Raw genomic sequence first — 18,782 nt, 5'->3', positions numbered from 1 at the left:
AAATAGAGACATCATTCTTTAGGGGACCTCTGTTGACATCTCCCTCACACATCAGTATTGGGGAATCGGTCCCTGGGCTGTGCTCTGAGGAGACAGGACACATTCATCCTGCCTCCTGGCAAGTGGTACCAAGGAACTCTCACATTGGACCCTGTCGCTACAGAATGTCAAACCTGGCCATTGCGATTCTGCAAGCCAGGCTCGGATGCTTGAGGAACAGCAGGCTTTCTAATTCTCGGGACTAATAAGAACCTTGTAAACCTTTTTCCTTTCTCCCTCCCCCCTCCACCGCCTCCTTTTAATATTGTTTTCTGTCTGTGTGAAAGGACCAAGCACTGAATGCTGCCAAAAATGAAAGGAGTTGTCAAAAGTCAGAAAAGAAGGGGCAAATCCAGTGCTTCCCCCAACAGCGATAGCTGTAAGGTGGGTCATGACCCGTGCCCACTCCTCAGCAGGTGCTGTGCCTGTGCCAGCCTGACTGCCACCAGTCTGCGGCCCTGCGTGGTCACGAAGAACTCACGCACCAGGGTCCTCCTTAAATGATGCCACATTTAAACAACATCCATTTACCTTCCATGCACCTCTGCTTCACGTCTTAATTATCAGCAGACTTTGACTTCCAAGGAGGCCTCTTCTGCCCATGGAATCCATTTCCTCATTCTCCCATGGAGACGGCTGTGGTCTCATGAGTACAGTGTGGGGCAGCACATTTTGTGGCAACAGATTGTGACCCAGGGGAGAAGGTTGTGATCCCTAACGCAAGAGAGCTGCTGGGAGAGGGAGGGTCCCTTCTGCAGCATGAAGTGTAAATATGATGGTTGTTGTCTCTTTCATGGGAAGTAAATAAATCAGTTCCATGTAGATTCGAGAGGTGGCTGGTGAGGCTGTGTACTTACACAGCGTCCTGAACCTGGCCTCTTCAGAGCATCTCAGAAGTTGATTCATTATGCCTCCCACCCGCCTCCTGAGGGCGGGAGGTGGAGAGAATTATTATCTCTTCTCTGAAAACCAAGCGACTGAGAGAGGTTAAGAGGCAGTAAGTTGGGAGTAGAAGGCGCCAGTCCCAGCAGCCCATCCAGTGTTTCTGCCACTAGATCATGCTCCACTTAGAAGCAAGTAATTGTCAGGTAACCTATTTTTCGGGGGCTAATTTCAGCGTATGAGGGCTTTGTCTCCTCGGTATATTTCTTTACCTGAAAAATGTATGAGCTTATGGAGCAGGAAAGAATGGCTTTAATCATGTGCCGTGCTTATCTGGGGGCCAAGGGGCCGAGCAAGGGAGGATGGGAGGATCTAACCCAGCCCAGCCCCCAGCCCCACCTGAATGGAGTCCCTTCGGCACATAGATGAAAAGTTGGAAGGGGAAATGCGTTATGTATGTGGAATCATGAGGCTTATGGCCTTAGGTTTCATGAAAATGTGGATCTGGAATCGTTTTCTCATCAGGAATCTGTTGACTGAGCATCATGAGGAAGGGCTCGGCCCAGGTCAGGTAGCCTGATGCTTCGGCCGTGGGTTCTGCTCAGCAGCCGTGCTGAGGCAGTGGAGCCTGCAGCAGGTGAGGTTTGCAAAGGTGTGGAAAGTACATGAGCTTTTGTCATCCCTGGTCTGGAATTCAACCCTAACTGTAGGATGGGAAAGCCAGGCAATGAAGAAGGCATGAGTTTCAGAACCCAGAAGGGCAGCTCGTTGGACTTTATCTGCAGTGGACTGTCCAGGGCCTCCTCATCCCAAACCCTGCAGGTCTCCTGGGGTGCCTGAGAATGAGGGGTGACAGCAGGCGAGTGCCTGCAGAGCTCTGTCGTGTGCGTTACCAAGGAGCAGGTGAACAGAGGAAACTGCCTTCCACATCCCCAAAGGCCAATTTCCTCCAACCCCAGCCAGTGTGGAGAGCCAGCACCAAGTCCCACACGGCAGGGTGGCCGGCTTGGTCTCTCACCAGTGGCAGGGCAGATTGGTGCAAACCCAGCACCTCCAGGCACCTGGGGAGCCTGTGCAGCTCCTTCTCCCAAGGAAGACACATCTGGACATGCCCGCCTGGGCATCACCTCCGCCTGTTACTTGTCCCCAGATGGAGAGAGGAAGCTGTAGGAGGCCTGGTCCCTGTTTACTCAGCCCAAAGCTGCAGGGCCCAGACTGATCCCAGCTACACTGGGCAGGCCTGTGGGCACAGAATAGTACGTGGTTAGCACTGTGGCAGGTACCTGCACCTTTATAACTGTCTGACTCGCTCTTGGCCCCCACTTCCATCCCTCCCCTTCATTCTCTCCCTTCTCCTCCTCCCCCTTCTCTCTCTTTTTTTCTCACTCAGCCTCTCTGCTGAATTCTGCATTGACATCAGCACTTCCAAAAACAACAACAAAGGAAAGTAGGTCACTGGCAGTTCCAGGTCGGAGCTGGGTCCTGGTGCCAGCTGAGTCGGGGTGCAGCCCATCTCACAGAGAGCAGAGGGATGCCCCAAATTCTGTGCCCGCTGCTTTAGAAATAGAGCTTGGTTCCCCCGATCCCATATTCTTAGGGGGAGAGGGTAGGTATGTGCATGGACGTGTACTATGCGTTTTCACACTGGCTCACTGATGGGGCAAGGTTGTGGTTCCTGCACCACAAGTAACACTCCACACATTTGCTCTGGCTCTGGTCCTGGTCCAAAGTTGGGGTTCCAGGGATCCGGCTGCACACACCCAGTCTTGTAAGTGGGAAGCCAGCCTGCAAATACATGTTTATTCACACACATGTGTGCACAGGCCCAAGGCTCTGCCTTCTCTGCCCTCTTCCCTGGAGGCTTCACACGTAATATTTCCTCTGCTCTCTACGGTCATGGAACTCCCAGTTCTACTTGAAAGATTACCCAACACGCTAATTGGGACTCCTGCTATGATTAAAAAGAAATTTCAGATTAGAGCCGCCATGCCATAGAGCTCAGGAAGAAAACAGCTCTTTATAAACCCAGCAGGAGCACACTTTAGGGGTTTATTTTTTTTCTAACTTTGAAAGAAACTGCCGCTAGCTGTTGTTTTGCCCACGACAAGTCAAGTACAAATAGCCACCAGGTAGGGCCCAAACTATAAAGAGAGGGACACTTGCGAGGAGATAAAATTGTAGCTTTCCCCCTCTATTTATTTTTATTTTCCCCTCTCTTTTTAACAACCACCATAATGGAGTTATGTCTGTAAGCCTAGATCCTTCTTCAGCCAGCACCTTTGGCCTCCTGACTTGCAAGATGCCTCCATTCATCCTGGGTCAGACTTTGCCCAGGATAAAGCTTTTATGAGCAGGTGAGGGTGAGGAGCACATTTCAATCAAGCTCCCTAAAGCGATTAGCTCTGGAGGTCCCCAGGGGTGGCTGGGAGGGGAGGTTGAAGCTGTGGTCAGTAAGAGGCTGGCACAGCAGCGAGGGCAGCACTTCTGAATGACTTTACTTGCAAGGCTGAGCTCATCACATTGATACTTTTAGATCTCATTAGGTTGGGAAGGGCGGGCGCACATTGTGCCAAGTTCCCCAGGGCATCTTACCTTTTAAAGCATCTCCTCTTGTTTCAAGAGGGAAAAAGTCCTCTTAACTCCTTTTCTACCCTGACCATCAGTCCCAAGCATGAGCCCCTTAGTTAAGATTTTAAAACTTTAATTTTGAACCCATATACTCCTCGAAAGGAACCGTTCGGTTTTATGTAAATAAAGTGTCTCCTTAATACCAGCTTCATCAAAAGACCCAGGAAAAGAACATCAATGTTTGCTGATGGAAAAGTATAATTGTCTTTAAGAATAATCGGCTAATTATTGCAGATAATTGCCTGCAAGTAACAGAGAATCAGGTAATAAAGGGAAAGGAGGCCATATGAAGATGTGAAGGGGTTGGCATAGGTAAGTAGGCCCCTCAGCCTGGGTGGGGTGGGGTTGAGGCCAGGAGGATGTAAGGCGAGGACCACACTGCCCAACTCCTCCAAAACCACTGTCCCAGGAGTCTGGGATTCCCCAGAGCAATAAAATTCCAGAAAGAATTTGGAGGGCCGAGCTGGGGTGGCCAACATTTTATCTGGCCAACTAGAGCTATGGCGAAACAACAAGCTGTTATGCACCCATATCAGTTCATTAAAAAAAAAAAAAAGATCTTTTAGGGCACCCGTCTCCTTCTCCCAACCAAAAATAGGGACGCAATTTCAGAAGGATTATCTTTACATTGAATAAATTTGGCTTAATGAAAAGCTCCCTACATTAATGTTTCATTGCAAATCAGTAAAATCACAATTACAGACTCCCCTGGTCTTCAGACTGGCATTTGGAAACCACTGTTCCCGGAAAGCTTTGCTTCTGCCAGTGGCCATAGATTTTGGAATGAAGAGGAAGCAGAGAGCCTGGGTTTATTAATAAAATGCTGTTGCCATCTTCTTCTGGTAGTCTCTCAATCCTTTGTGAGAGAGTGGGGGGTAGACAATTTGGTCACAATTTGGTCACAGGCAAATTGATCAAAAATTACTATTCCCACCATAGATTTTGTAGCTTTTCCTGCCTATGTTGTCCTTACAGCCAATGGACAATACTTTTTTTACCCCCATTTCTTTTGTGTGAGAGAGTGGGGGTCGACAATTTGGTCACAGGCAAATTGGTCAAAAATTACTATTCCCACCACAGATTTTGTAGCTTTTCCTGCCTATGTTGTCCTTACAGCCAATGGTGTCAGCCCAAAGACAGAGCGCCACCTATGGGTCAGTGAGGGGAGGTGCAGCAAAGCGTAGGATTTAATTAGTGTGAGTCTGTCTACATCAGCAGTTATTAACCCAAATTTTTGAGGATCTGAGGGAAAGCTCTCTCTAGAAACGTATACATTCCTGGAAGGCCAAGCATCAAATTCCGGGAGGTTCGTGGATACACTCCTCCCTTATTCCTCCCAACTCTGACATGAACTCTGGTTAAGAACCCTCAGTCTGGGCAAACATTTCTTAGTCCAATGATAAATTTACACTCAAAATCCTAATGTTTCATTCAGAAATATCCAAGCAAAAGTGTGACCATTCATGTCTTTGTTCCTGTTGGAAGCTTTATTTTATCTTATCAAAGTTATTTAAACATAAGAAAACTCTACCTAAATAGGTAAAGAGAATGCCATTAACTGAAAATAAATTTAGACTTGAAAAGGCACAATAACATGATGGTACCACTGGGGAAAACTGGGGTATAGGGTATAGGGCACCTCCCTGTCCATTTTTTTTTCTTTCTTTTTTTGGTCTGTATGCGGTGGGCAGACTTCTTATGAACCTATATTATTTCCAAGTAAATTTTTTTTTAAAGGAAAAAAATGTTACTAAGATAAATTGTAAAAAGTTCTATTACTTATGATAAATTAATACATGAAGAAGTGGTTGTCTGTTACATTTTTAAAGCCAATTTGCTATTAGACAATTTAAAATTGGAAACAAAGTGTAAAAAACCATGAAAATACTCCAAACAAGCAAAGCAGACATATTTGACTGAAAATTATTATGACGGTTTTAAGTTAGTTTTCCAAATGAACAAAAACAACCAAAAGAAAATATAAATTCCCAGCCTAGTCCCAAGTTTCACAGGAAGCTCTGAGGCAAGGCCAAAAATCAATGATCAGAAATGCTTGCAGCAGGAAGAGTTGTGAAGGGGCAACCAGATGGCTCAGTTGGTTAAAGCGCGAGCTCTGAACAACAAGGTCGCCGGTTCAACTCCCGCATGGGATGGTGAGCTGCGCCCCCTGCAACTAAAGATTGAAAAGGGCAACTGGACTTGGAGCTGAGCTGCGCCCTCCACAACTAGATTGAAGGACAACGACTTGGAGCTGATGGGCCCTCGAGAAACACACTGTCCCCCAATATTCCAAAAAAAAAAAAAAATGCAGCTGCTTGAGTGGGGCATCTGGGAAGATACCCGTGTCATGTTTGGTCATGGGAACCCCCATGTGCTGACAGGCCTGATTGTTTACTTCAACTAGCCTGTTGCCCCACTGCCTCCCTTTCCCATGGTGGAAGGAATTCCCCCTCATGGTGTCCTGCAAGATGTAAGTGCAAGTTGTAAGCCAGATGTAAGGCGGGGGGAACAGGTCTTCTTTCCCTGCCTTACCACTGCAGTCTATTGTGCTTTATGTGGGGTCCGTTCAGAAACCAGGACCCAGCTACAGCTGTCAAGAAACTGGAGAAACAAACCTGGCCAGTGGTGAGTTTCCCATTACTGCACACCTGTTCTCGGTGGGCAGGAAGGCAGAGATCAGGGGCTCTGCCAGCTCCTTCAGTCACCAGGTTGGGGACTCCAGTGACCTGGTTTGGAAAGCTTAGGGGGTCAGGAAAGCAAAGAGACCCTCTAGGAAAAGCTCCTGACTTCCTCCCTCGGGCTTTTGCGAATCAATTCTTCTAAGCTTGAAATTCCTGGGGGTGAGAAGGGAGAGTTGGGTCACCCAGGGTGGTCCTACTCTTAGGCATGGGTTGCATGGGATGGGGGTCGCCACTAGTGACAGCCTGAGCCTGGGCCTGTTCAAAGAGTTTGGATCCCTCCCCCTCAGGGGATAGAAGCATAGGGCTGTGTTGGGGAAGAACCCCATCTTGGATTCAGCAGCTTGGGTTTGAATAACCAGGAGACCCATGTCTTCCACTGCATAAAGGGAATTGTAATAAAATCTCCTCAGAGGTGACACTTCCCAGTTTAATATGAGGTGTGTCTCCGAGGAGACCTTAAAAATCTGAAACACTACCCAGTTCTAAGTTGCTGTTTCATTTTCACTCATCACTGACCTTAGGAGATGAAATGGATGAGGAAGAAAGAACTGTAAGAAGATAGGGCCGTGGGCTGGCTGAAGCCTGTCCCAAGGGTGGAAGTGGGTCAGCGACTCTGTGAAATGAAGCTGTCTCCGAGCGAGAAGGCCAAGAAGTGGGCCAGAGAGGCAGTTCCTGCAGCTCCTGTCAGTGGACGCTGGGGCAGCTGAGGCCAATGTCAGGCCCAGCATGAGGTTGGTGGGGTTGGAGAGAGAGACTAGTAAGGCAGCCGGAGTGATTACAGGGAGAACTTCTCTGTAGACATTACTTGTGAGGCTGAGAAGAGGGGACATTGTTTTGTGGGGTGACGGGGAGGACATATCAGGACAGGCCTGGAATCAAGGGTGGCTCGGAGATGAGGAGTTCACAGCAGCTGTGCCTGTAGCAACCTCCAACCAGAACACCCAGTCCTTGACCTGTCTCCCTCTGTGGGCATCGAGCTGAGAGCAAAATAGGACCCGCCAGGGTGGGTCTGAGCCTCTTTCCTGATGGATACTAATGAAGGCTGGCAGAGGCAAAGGCAGGGAAGTGAGCCTGAGGGTGGTTCCTGGACAGGGAGCTGCCATGGACATTGAGACGAGCCTGCACCTTAGACGTGCAACGTGCCAGACTCTTGATGGCACTTTAAATGCCACAGATCAAACAGGGAGAGACTCTGGTGGAAGGCAAGGGTCAGGGACCTCAGGGCCTCTGAGGCTCGACGCTGGGATAAAGAACAAAAACACCTTGGAGACCTATGTGACCCAGAGCGCCAGGGGTGGGGGGTTGGGGGAGGAGAATGGCAATGTGGCCCAGCTGACCCAGAACTCAGAGCTAAGAGGCATATGCCCATGGACCCAGTGCCAGAGAATTAAGGGTTCGAGGCCTCTTGGAGCCTCCACTGCACTGGGAGCTGGACAAACCCCTTCAGGTGCAAGGCTCAGAAGGAAATGCTGAGGCCCAGGGCTCAGACCAGAATCTGCCCCTTGTCACACACAGGTGCCCCTGACAGAGGGTCACCAGCATGAGGGGAGGGCAAGACTCACCCCACTCTTCACTCTCCCTGGGGGGTGTCTGCATGACAGACCCTTCTGACCCTCTCCTGACCACCCCCATTGTAATCAAATAAAGGGGCAGCTCTCGGCTGAAAGGTGAGCTCCTTGTGGATGGGCACTCTCATTCACCATAGTATCCCAGGGCCTGGCCAGGGCCATGCACATGATGGGCAATCGAATCTGTGGACTGCAGGAGTGTCCCACACTCGGCGGCACAAGGCACAGTGACGGGAAGCAGCGCCTGAGTGATGTGTGTGCCTATATGTGCACAATGGCTCTCTCCCTATCATGTTCTCCTGTCTGTCTGCATCTTTCCTTGCCTCTGACTCTCTGGCTACATGACTGCACTGTAGGGCTGTGCTTCCTCTCTCCGAGTGACACTGTATGTGTGTGTCCTCTAGGGTTTCACTCAGACACCACCTTCCCTTGACCATCCAGTCCACGCCTGACCCCATCCCTTGCAGCTCTTCCTCTGTGGGTTTGTCTTGGTGGCCCCTCATCACTGAGAACGTTTATGTGGTGATTGTATCTTGCATCGCTTTCTGGCTGGAGCAATGAGCAACCAACTGGACGTCTCAATCTCCCGTCAGCTGCTATTCAGAGGGCACCATTGTCTTGCCCCCATGGTCCCTGAAGCTGGGAGAGGGGTGAATATGGAGCCGGTTGATTCAGAGGCCTTCCACCTGTTTAGGTTCTGAGCACTTGCATTTCCTTCTTCCTTAGAGTCTGTCTCCTGGGAAATGGTACTTACAGAGATTGAAGAGTTTAATACATCTCTCGCTTCCTCTCTCTTTTCTGAGGCCCTGAGTGGGAACAGCAGAAGCTGTCGCTGGCAGGAGCCCCCTGAGATGCCTGGGTGAATGAGGAGGGGTTGACGTGGAGCCTCAGCCAATTTGGAAAGCACTGTGACCCAAGCACATTTTGCAGCAGCAATGTCAAATTCTGCTGTTCAGGCATGCCATTAGTGTGCACGCTGCCACACAGAAATCCATGACACAAAAGGCACAGCCTTCCCCACCCTCCTGGTGCTTAGAAACTAACGGCTCTAATGAGAAATAAGAGCTGAAAGGGGAAAGATGGGGGGCAGGCCCCCTCGGGGCAGGCTGGTACCGGATCTCAGAGAAGGCTGACTCATTTCTTTTGGAGGTAAGGGGTCTTGTGGACCAGCCCACTGAAATGCCACTTGAATTAGCCACTGCCTGCACAGGGGTCCCCTGTGTCCTTACTCCTCCCTCGTTCGTCTTGGAGGGAGCCTGTCGACACAGCACTATAACTACTCTCTTCTCTTCCTCCCTTGGGGCATCCTTGGTCCCTTCACCCAGTGACTCTTAGAGCCATAAACCGCCCTGAGTCTGGCAGCCCCCTTCAAAGAGACGGGCGAGGATAGCCTGCGTAAGAAAGCACGGGTGGGCGTGCATCGTGCCCAGCCTTCCGTTTTAACCCTGGCTTTTTGATTGTGCTGTGAGTTATTTAGCCAGCAATAGATGTTTATGTATATTTTTTTAGAGCTTGTATTTATTAACAGCCTGCAAAGGGGGAGACCGGGAGATTTATACCGAAAGAGTTGTGAGTTAAAAGGGACAATTTGAAGAGCAGAAAGAGATATTGAGCATAGAATTGTAAAGGCTATTTTAATGCGCAATCAAAGCTTCTTGAGATATTTTCCAAGTAGACAGAAGGTAAAAGAAAATTGGCCCATTATGAGCTGAGAATGGGGGATTGGTGACAGGGGATGGAGTAATGGCTGATGGGCTACACTCCTACTTAGAAGGAGGTGAGGCCAGAGAGCTAAGCTGGAAGGAGATCAACCAGAAGGTGACCACAGCTGGGTCAGGAGGCTTAACAGCGGAAGCTGACCGGCACCCCGTCAGAGTGTATACTCACCCCCGTCAATCAAAGAATGTGCACAGAGAAAGGCTGGCATCCTCTTGGTCAGTGTTGAGCAGGGGCCTGAGGAGCTGGGTCCCAGAAGTGGAGACAGTCTGGGCGGGTGGTGACGATGCTAGGAAGGATTTGCTGGGAGCTCCCCAGGCTCCGAGGCTCCCAGCCAGCTCCAGGGAGCCCTCCCAGCAAATGCATTCTCTCTGACATGGGGGCCTGCAGCTCAGCCTCCAAGAAACCTTCTTGCCCTCCTCACGCCCCCTCAAACCTGTCAACAAGCCTTCTGGAACCCCATTTGCCATGGTGGCAGAGTGCTGAGTGATTAGTTAGGTGACGAGTAAACATTTGCTAAATGGGATTCTTGGCTCCCTGGTAATGAACAGCCCTAGCAGGAGAGAAAAGGGAGGAGGTGCAGTTTAAAGGGTTCTGGGGATCACTGATAGTCAGCTAAAGTGGGCACGTGTAGAGGTGGCTGAGGGAGTGGCTGTGCAGCCATGCTTGGAAGCAAGGAGAGGGGCTGAGGGCTGAGTCCTGCGTGGATGGGAAAGCAGGGAGCGTAGGAGACAAAACGACTATGGGATACTTTCCGAGCTTGGAAGCAGCAGGTGTCTGGAATTGGGACTCTGGCCCAGGCAGATTTCCAGAGAGCGCTCCAGCTTGCTGGCACAAGGGAAGGATCTGGCTGAGCAGAAGAGGCAAGTTGCGATGATGAAACCCACTGTTGAGGAACATTGGCAAGCATGACACTGGTGCGGACCACGTGCTTGGAGAGGTGCACAGGGTGAGGGGAAGGGAAGAGGGCCCCGAGGGGCGGCACACCTCCACTTCCAGAGTGGAGTCCAAGTCCGGGCCATCCCCTTTCCAGACTCACCTCCCACGCCTTCCCAAACAGCATTCCCAGTCCTCAACTCACAGCTCTTTGCTGATACCCCAAACGCGGTGCTATTGCATGCTTCCAGCCTTTTGCCTGGAATACTCTTAACACTCTTCTCTGGCCACTTAATCCTCTGAGAGCCATGGACTGTCATCTCCTCCTGGAAGCCCTCCCTGACTGCCTCCACCCCAGGCAAATTTCTCACTGCAGGGGTTGGGGTGGGCACTAACACAGGCACCAATCCCACACTGGTTTCACCAATCCCATACTTGTTTCCATGTGTAGGCTCTGAGCTCCTTAAGGAGAGCCATATCTTCTCATCTTGATGTCCTCAGAGCCTGGACCAATGGCTGGCACACATAGTCCCTTGATCAGCACTTGTTGAATAAAGATAGGGAGCCAGCCATGCTCAGGGATCATGGGAGGTGGTTGTGTGGAGAAACTCAGACCACTAATGGCCACCCTCCTGCAGGCCACCTTCCAGAGTGGAGGGCTGTGTGGCCCGAGGGGACAGAGGCAGAAGAGATGACTCCCTCCCTGGGCCTAGGAAAAGTGCTGAATGAAAGTGGCAGTAGGGCTCACTGCATCAGGAACAAAGGAGTGGCCTCAGCCCTGGGAGGAAGACGGGATTCCAGGGGCAGAAACCCACATCTCCCGGCCCTGAACCACCCAGGAGGTGAATAAAGGGGCCTCCCCTTAGCCCCTGACTTGTCAACTGCATCTGATGTTTTTGGCAATGGTATCATCGTAACTGGGTAGCATGTGAGCAGCTGAGTGATGAGTGATGTCATCCACAATTAAACTGCTTTCCCCCCCCCCACCTCTTAGAGAAAGCTGCTAAAAATACACCTGGAGTCCAGGACCCCTCTGCTTTGCCTCTAATAACCGTCAGCAACCAGAGACTGCACTGCGCTTGACAGAAGTGGATCATTTATAAAACATTAGCATTTCTCGTTCTGACATTTCCCTTCCATATTACAGGACTTACTAAGTCTTTTTTAAAAAATTTAATAAAGTGCTTGGACTCTTGATTTTTCCACTGAGGGCTATACTGTCTAAAGTTGGAAATGAAATGAACAACCAGACAACATCCTCAGGTTCTAAGGGAGAACCAGGCCTGGGTACCAGCCTGGGTAGGAGCAGAAAGCCATCAGAGAACAACTGCAGGCTAAAGACGATTTGTTCTGCCCTCACCCGATTCCCATGAGTGCCCATCTTAAGCCATGTACAGAGGTGGCTTTGTCCAGAACCTGACAACGTAGCCCTCCTCTCTCTCTGGGAACTTTCTCCTTTTTCTGAGACCAGAGAGGCAGGTGTAGCCTCCAGATCCTGTCTACTGCTGTCTGGGTCGGTCCCTGGACTCCTGGAAACTCCTCAGGGGCTGACAGTTTCTTTCCAGCCACCCTCAAGCCCCCAAGAATCAACAGCTCAGCCGCTGTTGGTGAGGCCCTTGGGAACAGGCGAGCTAGCCTGCTCCAGGGAGAGTCACAGAGATGGTGCCGACCTAGGACTGCCAGTGTGGAAAGTGAGTCATGTTCTCTGCGGGTGAGGGAAGAACCACGGAATGGAGAATGTGTGTGTGTGTGTGTGTGTGTGTGTGTGCACATGCAGCCCAGTGAATCAGCATGCCCCTGCCCCATAAAGCTCCTCCTGCCAACAAACATACTGTGTTCTCAGAGCTGTGCCCTGCCAGGCTCGCCCACCCTACAAAAGCCTGGGATCTGCCACTCCTTTAGGAATGCGGGGTTAGGAAATGAGAAACAGGATTCTTGTCCAAGATAAAATTTTTATTATTTTTCTCTCTTTAATTGATTCAGTGTTTCTTGCTCCTCACACACATCCTCTCTGGTGGGGAATTCAGGTTTGTGCAAAGCGTAAAGGAGATTGTGCCTCCCCAGGCCCCAGCCAGTAGCATGGCCAACCTGGACGGGAGCCCCTGTGCCCTATCTGGGCTGGCCTGCTCCATTCCCTGCACATCCCCGCTCCTGACCCCTGAGTCTGGCCCACTGACCGCTGCCCATCCCTGGGCATCTTCAGAAGGGCCAAGAGGGATGGGGCCTCCATAATGCAGAAGTGCCTGAGATGGTTCTTGAAATGCCCTCATTGTTCCCCTTCTGCTAAGGCCACCGGATACTTTCCCTCCTGCCACCCTACCCAGGGCCCTTGCTAGGACACCTATCAAAGAGCCTCAAGAAAAAATTCTGCAGCTGAGCCGTAATGGAGGCCTGGGATCACGCCCAGAGTCTCCCTGGCCTGTCCAGACTGCCGCTGGCAAACGCTAGGCTGACGACATTGCCCAACCTGTTGAACTAACACTGTGAAGGCTGCCTCACCCAATGGCCGAAGAAACCCAAAGCTCCTTCCTTCCCCTTCTCCGTCTAGCCTGTCCCCAGGACCTGGCTCCATGAGGTCCAACATGATGCTTCTCACTTCTCACCCTGATGCCAACAGCTACTATGGTGGGGGTGATGGTGTTCCCAGGCAGCAATGGGCTTATGCTGCGTATAAAAACGAGGTGATGCTCTAACTATCTAAGAATATTGGTCCCCTGAAGTGATTCTTGCTGCCTCCCCTTCTCCCTGAACCTCCCCATAACCATTTGCCCCAGGCCCCTGGTGAGCCCAGGTTGCAGAGGGATGATTGCTGCAGGTTGGGATCCTAGACAAAAATTCTCTAACTCTTTTCTTGCTAGAAATCACCAATACAATCCTTAGCTCAGCAGATATAGTTTTCTGTATAGTTTATAAACATGGTAAGACATACAGTTTGGTAAGGGAGTGGGGCGGGGACCTGTGCCTTTGTGTACGTATATATTTATACATATATATATATGTAGAGTGTGTGTGTATATATATATAAGAGGACATAGTTATAAAACTGCACCTCCTGGGAGAGCCTCGTTGCACATGATGAAGTTCTGAATTTCAGCCTCTGATGATCTTTCCTTTGGTAATTGGTTCTTGGAGCCCAAGGTCTGGGCTGGGTCTGCCAGGGTTGCCTGAGACATCAGTAATGAGAGGTGTCACCCTGAGGGAGGTACTGAAGGTGGCAAACTGTTGGATTCAGGGCAAGTTGACAAAGTGGCCTCAGGCAAAAGCCAAAAGGCCGCCTGCATATGTGCTCCCAGACAGCTAGTTGACCCAGCCTTTTGGGGTGAGCCTCGTCTGTTCCTCTGAGTACTGCTTCCTCCAAAAATGATGGAGGCGCTTCAAACCTCTCCATATGACCAGGATTCCACAGAGCCAGGCGCCTGTGGGGCACTGTCCCATCGTTGTTTATGAAGGATTCACTTTGCGAGTGTCAACCGCCTTGCTGGATGGCTGCTGTCCATGGCTGCTCGGCGGGGGCTGGCTGGGGCTGCGGGGTGAGGTGTGCTAATCCCCTCCCACTTGGGGCTGTACACTTTGGGTCTATAATCCACCGGGCAGGGCCTAGACAGCAGCCGAAGCCTTTACCAGCCTCTGCCTGAAACCCAGCAGATCCTCCACTGGTAAAAAAAAAAAAAAGAAGAGAAATTCTGTTCCTTGGTGGACATGTGGCAATGCTGGGCGCTGCTGCCCTGGGTCCTCAGCGGAGTGTGACCGCCAGCCCAAGCATCCAGACCAGAATGGAGGCCGCCAGAGAACTGCCTGAGGAGGCCTGCTGCACCCCACTGGGGGCAAGGATGGGGGTCCTGCGGGCACACTTGCCCTTCCTCTTGGGCCGTGCTGTGGGCATGATACCAAAGCTGAACTTGTGCTGGTAGTCAGGGGCGTAGTCCTGCAGCTCCTGGGCCTGGTTCCCGGACCCCGCCTTCCAGACCTGGTTGCGATTCCTATGGCTGGTGCAGTTCTTGCCTGGCTTCCTGTAGCCTATCCGGGAGCCAGGCAGATGGCCGTGCGAGTGGCCCTTGTCCCTGGCGGGGCCACGGGGTGGATGGTGTTCCTTGCGGGCAGCCCTGTCGGTGGTGGTGAGCGTGTGTGACTTGATCTGGTGCGGGGACGCTGGCCCCGAGCAGTTCCTGAAGTCCTCGGCACTCAGCAGCTTCAGGTCCTGGCCCTGCCGCGGCTCGGGGGACACGCAGGGCACAGCAGAGCTGGAGCCACGGAACCTCCGAAGCCATTCCCACAGGGAGCGCGCCCGGCAGCCACAGTCCCAGGCATTCCCGTTGAGGCGGAGGAATTCCAGGGCCCCCAGGGGCGCCAGGCAGTCTCCCTGCAGCTCGGAGAGACTGTTGTTGAAGAGGAAGAGGGTGGTGAGCCGGTGGAGATCGTGGAACGCCTTGTGGTGGACCCACTGCAGCTGGTTCTCGTGCAGCAGCAGCCGGTCCAGGTTCACCAGCCCCCGGAAGGTGTCCTGGCCCAGGCTCCACAGCTTGTTGCCGTGGAGAAACAGGTGGCTGAGGTTGACCAGGTCCACAAAGATGTCATCCTGCAGGTACTCAATGTGGTTGTCCTGCAGGAAAAGGTACTGCAGGCTGTGCAGGCCACTGAAGATGCCCTCAGGCAGGGAGCTGAGCCCACACTTATACAGGTAGAGGGAGTGGAGCTTCACCAGGCCTTGGAAGGTCTCCGGCGCCAGCGTCCGCAGCTGCCGGTTGTCGCCGAGGTCCAGCTCCTCCAGGTGCACGAAGCCCTCGAAGGTATTGGGGTGGATGAAGGTGATATTGTTGGAGTAGATCCACAGGGTCACCATCGCGGGGCTGAAGTGGCCCTGCTGCAGGACGCTGATGCGGTTGTTCTGCAGGAAGATCCGCTCGCTGTCCTCCGGGATGCCCTCGGGGATGGCGGCGAAGTTGTGCGCCTGGCAGCTGACCGTCATGGGTGCCGGATAGCACACGCAGTCCCGCGGGCAGCTGCCGCCCAGCGGCAGCTCCCCGGCCAGCAGCAGCAGCAGAAGTTCCACACAGCACCCTGGTGGGGAGAGAGCACAGCCAGGTCAGGGGCTGCCCAGGAGGCGGGAGATAGAGACGTGCAGAGACTGCACGGGACCCTCCTAGACCAGCTGGGGCTCTGTTTTGTCTGCTCCCCTCAGTTGTCTGGGATGGTGGTCCCCTTAGGGCTTGGCTCTTGATAGGAGGAAGGCAGGGGTCAGACCCAAGCCAGGCCACCATCTAGCTCTCCACACGCTGGCACCCCACCTCTACTGGGGGTTCAATCCCCAGCCTGGGCTGTGAGGTAAGCTTGGAGTGAAGGCTCTGATTCCCCCTAGTATGCCCTAGCCATTCCCCCAAGTATGCTCCCAAACACCCCAGTCTCACCCCCTCAGGCTCTGTCAGCCCTGCTGGGTGGGGGTCACAAAGCAGCTAGTTCTGAGTCCTGTTCCAGCTCTGTCACTTACTCACAGTTATCTGTGTAAATAGATAGTGGTGCAGACACCTACCCAAGTCAGTATCTCATATGGGGTCCAGAGTCTCTTTATTTAAATTATTCTCCCAAACAAGAGAGGCATGCATGCATGACAGCAAAGTTCATCTCAAAAGATGTCTCATTTACAGTGCCTCCCATGTCCTCAAATATGTGACACCCCTCTGTGCCTCAGTTTCCTCATTTCTAAATAGTAATCACTGTCCCTCACTGAGCTGTGAAGATGTACTGAGAGGACACAGGTGTTCAAAGGACTGGGGGAGGCACCAGCACTGATGGGCTCTGGGGCCCATGAAGGCCCCAGACGCCCCCATTCAGGCCCACCTCTGGCTTCTCCCCTCTCCCCACCCCCATTCAGGCCCACCTCTGGCTTCTCCCCTTCCCACCCCCATTCAGGCCCACCTCTGGCTTCTCCCCTCTCCCCACCCCCATTCAGGCCCACCTCTGGCTTCTCCCTTTCCCACCCCCATTCAGGCCCACCTCTGGCTTCTCCCTTCTCCCCACCCCCATTCAGGCCCACCTCTGGCTTCTCCCCTCTCCCCACCCCCATTCAGGCCCACCTCTGGCTTCTCCCCTCTCCCCACCTCACTGGCTCGAGCTCCCAGGCTGTGGCTGCAAACCAGGCCTTGCCTTGTGATTGTCCCGAGCATTTCCTCTGTAGCTTCCCTCTAATTGGGCATTAATTAGGCATTCGTTAATGGATCCTTAAAATAATTTATTTTCGGATGTGTCCAGCCTGTGGTCAGATAATAGCCCCATGCTCATTATCGGAGCAGCCTCATTATGGACGACAGTCATTACCTGCCTTTTTCCAGGGTCGCAGCTGCCCCTGGTGGCCTGGCAGGCGCGCCGGTGCTGGGGGGACAGGCTCCAGGCTCGTCACTGCCCGAGTTGGCCTCCTGCCCTTCCCTTCCAGCTTGGCCAGCCAGGCTTCTCACGAGAGCTGGGGGCCATAGGGCAGCTCAGCCGATTCTTCCTGCTGCCAGCTGTGCCCAGAGTGTGCAGCATGAGAGAACCAACCCTCCTAGCCGCTCTCCAGCCAGCCCTGTTCCCTGCCTCACGATGGCTGCCTAGCCAGGCTCCCAGGTCTGCTGTTGCCCCAGCTGCCTGCCCAGGCTCAGGCCGGCCTAGCCACAACTGCCACCCCCCTCGTTTCTGGCAGAAACAGTATTGTAAATAAGTGACAGCTCCCAGCTGTTGGAAGTTATGGGCTCCCAGAGAGTGGCAGCTGTTTCCCGTCCCCTTGTAATCACCCCGCTTCGACCTAACGTTTCCAACACATAAAAATCATCGCACGTAATTTGGTTTTTGCATAATTGGGTTCGGTTGCAATCTCAGAGCAATTATGACCTCAGTGTTGGTGGTGGTGGCAGTGCAGCTGTGGGGACCCTTTCTGGGCCAGGCCATGCTCTATGCAGCCTCTGCAGTGCCTTTAGTCATGACCACTGGACAGCCTGCAACCCGCAGGCCAGGTACAAGGCTGGTGCCTCCTCGGCCTGTTTCGCTGTCTGTGTCTGTAATGTGAGTAGATGACCACCATGCCACCTTTTCTTCCCACGTGGAGGCTTGGATCTGACCTCCAGCCCCTCACTGCCCACCTGAACCTGGCCCAGGGACCCCAGCCCCACAGGGGGAGGCAGGAGTATGAGGGAATAGGAGCCTGGATCCCAAAACCCAGCTGATTCTTGGAGAGCCTGCAGGGCTGCCTTGAACCTCTAACACCCAGGGCTGGGAGGAGGGCCCAACCCATATTAGCCACACCTTCCAGAGCCGACACTGCCTTCCCCCTCACTCAGCTCCACTCCTCACCCCTGCCCAGGCTGCTGTCTTCCAGGAACTCTGCCCCAGGGAGGCAGCCTCCACCTGGCCACTCTGAGGGAGCCCAGGGTCCCCTCCTAGCTCAAAGGAGTTCATGGTGCTCTCTGTGCTGAAGCGTCAGGGCCATGGCCACAAATCTGTGCTTGTGGGACACCTCTAGGGTCCTGCAAAGACAAAGGCATTTCCTTCCCTTAAGTGTGGCAGCAGTGAGATGCTCACCGCTCACCATGGGGATGGGGGTAAGCTGGGGCAAGCTCAGCACTAATGCCACTTGACAATGACTTTTGTACAGCTTATGGAGTTGACAAAGCTCTTCTGTTCTTGCCCTTCTGATCCTCAGAACTACCCTGTGGGTGGGGAGTGAAGGGTTCACCTGTCCCGACCTGGGGCAGGGGCAGACAACAGAGCCTGCTGTCGTGGCTTTGTCTTCTTAAGGCTCTGGGATGAGGTTCTCTGAAATGATCCCCAGAGAAGCTGGGGTGTGGTGGGGGGGCACAGACAGACACATCCTTTCCTCAGACAGGTGCTTCCAGGGGTGGTTGGGGCACAGGGGAAACCAGGTGAAGACCCTCTTTGGGTGAAAAAGCCAACTGCCTAAAGATCTAGGTATGAGCTTAGCAGCTGGCCAGTGAACACACTTCGGCAGGTGGGAGGGGTCTGACAACAGGGGATGGGGTGAAGGCGGAACCTGGTCCAGGAACTACCATCCCCTTCTTATGACAGGGGCCCAGAAGGAGGCAGGGAGTCCAACCAATGCTTAGCGCTGCTCTCCATCCTTCAGTGCTACCCAGATGCCAGGGGACCCATGCCACGGAAGCTGCCCACTCCCACGGGGCACTGGGGTGAGTCTCAACTGAGTCTGCTTCTCCACCCTGGAAATTGGTCCCATCTTCAAGGCCCTGGACCAGCCCTTCCAGCCAACCCCACCTACTTCTGGCACCCCCCGCCTGAGCCAACGGTGCCCTGGCCCTAGAGCGTCACCCTGCCCAGTTCCTGGCACTGCATTGCCAAGACTCCTGTGCCCCCTCCAGGAGGCCCATGGGAACCCCGACCCACTGATTGC

The 18,782-nt window shown here is 52.9% G+C and overlaps 1 protein-coding gene across 5 annotated transcripts in view; it reads right to left on the bottom strand.

Annotated features, from left to right (window-relative positions):
* Positions 1 to 12,322: 12,322 nt before the first annotated feature.
* Positions 12,323 to 18,782, bottom strand: part of RTN4RL1 (reticulon 4 receptor like 1) — a 67,793-nt gene continuing 61,333 nt past the window's right edge. For 4 of the 5 annotated variants that reach the window (XM_074319690.2, XM_019755525.3, XM_088802012.1 and 1 more), the window contains one exon: positions 12,323 to 15,448. In XM_074319690.2, coding sequence (XP_074175791.2) covers positions 14,124 to 15,448 — 1,325 coding nt within the window. In that variant the 3' untranslated portion in view covers positions 12,323 to 14,123. Of the gene's footprint in view, positions 15,449 to 16,702; positions 17,900 to 18,782 lie in introns of those variants that run through there. The other variant, XM_088802013.1, reaches the window with a different exon arrangement.

Source organism: Rhinolophus sinicus, chromosome 12, assembly GCF_057876585.1.
Source record: "Rhinolophus sinicus isolate RSI-liver-muscle chromosome 12, RSI-T2T, whole genome shotgun sequence".
Taxonomy (NCBI): domain Eukaryota; kingdom Metazoa; phylum Chordata; class Mammalia; order Chiroptera; family Rhinolophidae; genus Rhinolophus; species Rhinolophus sinicus.
This window is presented reverse-complemented; position numbering and strand designations above follow the sequence as displayed.